Source organism: Parasteatoda tepidariorum, chromosome 4 (genome assembly GCF_043381705.1).
Source record: "Parasteatoda tepidariorum isolate YZ-2023 chromosome 4, CAS_Ptep_4.0, whole genome shotgun sequence".
Taxonomy (NCBI): Eukaryota; Metazoa; Arthropoda; class Arachnida; order Araneae; family Theridiidae; genus Parasteatoda; species Parasteatoda tepidariorum.
Genome location: NC_092207.1, coordinates 59,051,833 through 59,057,749, shown reverse-complemented (window position 1 = coordinate 59,057,749; position 5,917 = coordinate 59,051,833). Strand labels below are relative to the sequence as shown.

General features: G+C 27.2%; 1 protein-coding gene across 1 annotated transcript in view; it reads right to left on the bottom strand.

Annotated features, from left to right (window-relative positions):
* Window positions 1-212: 212 nt before the first annotated feature.
* The window catches only part of LOC107441333 (Extracellularly regulated kinase 7), a 28,359-nt gene continuing 22,654 nt past the window's right edge, over window positions 213-5,917 (bottom strand). The window contains exons 10-13 of the mRNA XM_043057425.2: window positions 3,771-3,840; window positions 3,553-3,617; window positions 3,174-3,329; window positions 213-1,813 (exon numbers count right to left, since the gene is read on the bottom strand). Of these exons, the coding sequence (XP_042913359.1) occupies window positions 1,619-1,813; window positions 3,174-3,329; window positions 3,553-3,617; window positions 3,771-3,840 (486 nt within the window). The 3' untranslated portion in view covers window positions 213-1,618. The remainder of the gene's footprint in view (window positions 1,814-3,173; window positions 3,330-3,552; window positions 3,618-3,770; window positions 3,841-5,917) is intronic.

The following is a 5,917-nucleotide window of genomic DNA, read 5'->3' as shown; positions in this document are numbered from 1 at the left end:
CTGCGCACATCATTACAACTCTTAAGAAAATGCACTATTTTATCATATGAAAGATTTGAGCATTTCATCATATAAATGAAGCGGTCAATGTTAAAAGGGGATATGTAACATTTTTATTAAAATAAGTTTTTTGTTGGTAACAATGCTTGCAGTGGTGTTTGACCATTGCCATTTTTGTTTTCAGCTTTTTCATGCTGTGCTTTAAGTTGCTCTTTTTCTTTTTTCCTTACTCACATCTAGTACTGTATTTAAGAAATCAAACTTTAGTATTTCTCTGATTTTAAGTTTTGGAATATCAATCGTCGATTATCAAATACAGAGTAATTTTCTAGACTGCCTAAAAGGAATCCAATAATTTGTAAGCAATTAAAATAATCTTTCCACAATTGACACAGTTTTTTTTGGTTTTTCTCTAAAGTGCAGATTTGCAACATACCACCCCTATTTAACATTGACCGCTTCAATTATAGTTACAACCATGAAATTATACAATACATAAACAAGTAGTGATCAATAATTTATTAAAGGATATATGCTTTATTTCCTTGTATATCTAAATCATAATGATAACGGCTGACACACTTTTATTAATATCCAAATGAATTTTAATAAAAATTTCGTACATTAAATATTCTTAGTCAATTATTTTTTATTTAATATAAATTTTTACTAGTTAAATGAAAAGATTTTATGAATAATTTTAATCGTTCTGTTTTTATTTCATAAGTGAAATTGTAAAAATAACTTTTTTTAAAACTAAATCCATTTAGTTATTTAGCTAGAAGCTAAGCAGAATTGGAGAATGTCATTTCCTAAATAGTATAGGATTTAAATAAAAAATGAATTCATTATTTTATATATTGATAATTGATTGGCTCAAAAATGCTTAATGCTTAGGTATTTTTTTTCACATTTACCTTTTTTACAGCTTTTTGTTACTATCATTGTTACAACTGTAATTTTAACTCCTTTAGTGTGTTTATATATTTTGTGAGAGTTTCATATGTGTGTTATTGTGCTTATAAAGCCATAACATCCTCCAAAATAAACTATCCGAATAAGGCATTTAAAGTCTTATCAATTGTCATTGATAACCTTAGTAATCACTAAATTAAAATTTTTACTTGATTGTCCTCATAAAAATTTAAAGAAAAAGAAAATTGCTAAAATTTTCACATTTCCTAAATTTCCTTCCTCTTTTTTTATTTATAAAGAAAATTATGTATAATTTTCACCCATACTATTCAGTTTTTATAATCTGAATTACTTTATTTCGAAGAATTCAACGTTTGTTGTAAAAACACCTTGCATATAACATTACATTGCATTCCTCAAAATGACTTGACTATGGATGCCTTTTAAATCACTTGCTGTACAAATTGTATAATCTATATTATCATTCTTATACAATGTACCATAAATTATTTACTACATAGTTCCAGTTGAGCACAATAAGAAATAGTTTATAGTTATATGTAATAAAAACGTATTACATGTCTCAAAAGAGCTCAATAATAGATGTTCTTCAAACTATTTACTATACAAATTGCATGCACTATATTATTTACTTTTTCATTCTAATAGAATGTGTTGTAAGTTATTACACAGTTCCAATAGTTTACCATCTTTTTTCTCGCAATGCTTGCAGTCCAGTCACAGTTATAGTCCCGTATGTCAAATCTTGATGATAACTTTGTAATTCTGCTTTAGCAGAACTGTTCAAAGAATGATTCACGGGATTTCCAAACTGTTTTTTACCATACTTCCTTTCAAATGAACGTTTCTCTGTTATAATTTCTTTTCCGTCGATATCCTGCAAAGAATAAATTACTATATTTTACACGAGAGTTATTTTATATTATATCATGCAAAATTTTTGTGTTAGTAATAAAAGTGATTTAGGGGAAAATAAAATAAAATTTAAGTTTTTTATTTTTTTTATTCCATTCTATACTTTACTTTATTATTAGTATTTACATTCTATATTTATTATATTCTATACATTATTTTCTTTTAAACCTTTTTTATTAAGAAACGAAATTTTACATTAAAAGTTTCTTCCACAATTTTGCAAAAAAATAAAACCTATATAATGTAAAAAAAATTTCTAATTAATACATTTACAAAGTTTATTTGCATTATATTATTATAAATGAGCATATTACAAGTTACTAATTTATAATTTGGGCAAAATGATTTTTTTCCTTTTGTCCATGTGTCCCTGCTTATTCACATTAAAATTTTTTTTGTTTAAAAAAATAGTGTTATTTTTTAAAAATAAAATCATTGCATTTTTAAATATCAATATTTTTAGGTACGCAATACATTTTTATGCAGTAACAAATCCATTGATAAGCTCAGATAACTCTTTTTTCTTTTTCTTTTTTTTTTTTAATCCTGACCTTAAAAAAAATAGATTCAAATTCTTTTGTTGCTTCTCATGAAAAAGAAAACAAGTTATGTTTTTGGATCATTCCTTATTTTTTTTTTTAAATAGATGGTTAAAATAATATAATTACTGTCTCTCTCATGAGCTTGATATGAGGACATATTTGTTTTTGCATCATAATGTTATACTGATTCGCATCTGGGCTGTAATTTACATGTAATCCTCATTTGGAAACCCTAAATAGTTCTCAAAAACCACGCCAGATGAAAGCCATCCAGGATATTTAAAAGTATATGATCTCTGGAAGTCAATGGAAAATTCAAGAAAGAAGTAAAAATCTGATATTTTGTTTATTTATTTTAGAGGGTATAATACATATCTTTTACATAAAAAACAAAATATGAATATTCACTTTTTCGATGATTAAAATTATGTTGATAAAATAAACCACAAAGACACCAATTTCTTACTATATAGGATAAACATTTCCGAAAATAAATTATTACATCACAATACTGAAAAATTAAATAAGTTTGTAGCATATTTAAGTATTTTTTGTAACTTAAATGAAATATTCATGGGCTACAATGGGTTAATTAATTAAAAATTATGTGCGCTAGACATTGTTGCAAATTTTTAAGTAGCAATATGTACAAATTTTAGAGTTCGTATTCTTCTTTTAAAAAAAGAATTTTTTCTGGTAACTTTGCTTTTCTTGTAAAATTGAAATTATACTTAAAATTTAGATTTTCGAATTTATTTATTTAAAAAATTAATAACAAACCTCAGGACTTTGTCCCCTCAATACTACTGGATGGCGAAATCCTAGACTGAACTTGCCCCGTTCAGAAAGAAAAGGTGGTGTCAAAGTTTTCCTTCCCATCGGAGCCATCGTTTGCTTCTTTGCAATTTGACTCCTCAAAAGGGCTTCTTTGCGCTCCTAAAATTATTTACGAAAGAGTTATATATAATTTTTTTACAATGCAATTTTGGGAAGTTTATAAAAGTGAAGTATGTCTATAGAAAAATTAATTATGTTATTTTCAAATGAAATTTAATTTGTTGAAAACGTCAGGTTACATTTTAAAAGATAATACTGACTTTAATTAAAAAGAGGTTTTGTTTGTTATAGGTACAGTTTTCAATTATTGTATGAAACTTACATCTATCGTTGGGATTTCATCAATAACTCTTTGTTTAACAAAAACCCTCTTCTCATTCTTTTTTTCTGTTGGGAGAAAAATACAAATTAAATTGTTGAATTGAATCAAATGAGGATTTAGTGGCACAAGGTCCAAAAAGTATATGCTGTGACAAGCAAATTAAATTGTATTTAACAAATAGTTATATTCCTACGCTAAAATTGTATTTTTTGCATTACCTGAAAATGAAGGCATGTGTATTGGAGGCATGACGGAGTCTTGTTTTCGTTCCTCATTTTCTCCAATCATCTTTGAAAAAAAAATAATTATAATTAGGGAATATTTTTTTATCTACATAATCTATGATAATTTTTACATATACAGCTATTTAAAAAGAGGGATGCATTAGGTTTAAAAAAAAATTTTTTTTGGGGTAATGTGAATTCATTTTACTACTTAGACTGTTTTTTAAACTCCTACTCAGAGCTTATTCTCTTTAGTATTATTTTTGGCAGTTCAATTTAAAAATTAATTTATGGTTCTACAGTTCTCTAGAAGATTCTTATAGCACTTTTCTTTCTTTTAATCTGTATTTATGACTCAGTTTGATTTTACTCTCTTCGTGGTTTTCCTCTCCATGTATTGGAACTAACTCCTTTTGATGGAACTAACTCTCACTTGCAAGTGAGAGTTAGTTCCATTAAAAAGTCCTCCACGAAGACAAATTTCTCCCAATTCTTGATCCAGGAGTTTCCTTGTCTTCTGGATTGGGTTCAAAATTTCAAAGCTATTGAGTTGAAAGTTGGTAGTCGTAAACCCTAAATTGGATCGTCTGTTCAACAACGGTTATAAATAAAATAAAATCTGTCGTAACAAATCACTATTGGTACTGAATTGGATGTTGTAGTTTGAAGTGTCTTTTCGGGGCAGACTTGGATCATTAATGCAAATTGATGGTATTATAAATCTCTTATTCTATATTGGAATATTATATGAATTTCGGCATTAAACAAAATGTTTCATGAAATGTCATGATTTTAACTATTTTTTTTTTTTTAAATCATGGAAAGTCATGGATTTAGGTCGCCAAAAAATCTAATTTTTAAAATGGATATAGAGATATAGATTTTTAAAATGAATAAATGACCTATAGAGCTTTTAATTTTGAATAAAAATCAAAATAAAAAATTTAATAATAGAAAAGAATAATATGAAGAAGGGATAATAAATAAACATTCTCGGCATTTGTATAAAGGATAAACAGATAGTGCACAGGTATTCTATTAATTTTATGCTGCTGATAGCTAAAGATTTCCGAATCTTTTTTAACACCTTAGTGCCAGATACTCTCTGTCCACCTCCGGCTACGCGGTAGGCGTATTGACAAAACATACCGTAGATTGTAAAAGGGTTGGCGAAAATATCTATCGGCGTTGAAGGAGCGTCTCGCAAATCGCCAAACAGCTGTGTGCTTATGTTTTTGTTTTGTTTTCGGTATCACGTATCTATCATTCACCAAGTTATATATGGGTGTCACATTTCAGAGATTCAAATAAGCTGATCTTCATTAGATTCTTCTGCATTAAATGAAATATAAAGCGTATTTTTTTGTTATAGCTCCGACATAATCGTTTGTATTTGTTAACATAATTGTGTTTATTAGCCATATTACGTCTATCATAGATATCTTTAAGACGTCTATACTTGTTGAGGATTTATAATACCAGATGGAGCTGAGCACAAACAATTTTTTTTATTATTTTTTTTCTGCACTTCTTAAGTTTCAGTTTAGATTTAACCTACTGAACCACAGTGGAATAAAATAATTTGAATCATTTCAATTTGTGTAATTATTGTTGAATTCGAGTTATGGTGCTACACCGGCCGAAAAATAGGCCACCTGCATGAAATATGAGTTAACATTTGTTTTGTTTTGGTCTCCCTTAAGTCGGTAATTTATTTTGATATTTTATTGTATTAATTGTATTGTATTTATTATAGTAACGTGCGAGCTGTTTATAATGGATGATTTTGAAAAATTAAAGTCCAAACGGGTTGTAATCAGACAGCTGATTACAAAATTAATAAATAAAATTGACAAATTGTTATTAGAAATACTTCCTGATGAGACCTTGTATGATTCACTAAATCAGTTAGTTGAAAAAAACGGAACTTTAAAGGATCTTGATTTGAAAATTGAAAATTATTTTGATAAAAGCGATGAATTAGAGAGTGAAATTATACAAAGTCAAGAGTATCAAGATCGAGTAGTGGCTTATAAAGGCAAAATTGAAAGATATTTACTGAAATGCCAGACTACAAGACAGGAAGTAACGATTAATAGTGGTAACAATAATTTACAAGAAAATATAACTTATGGAAATAT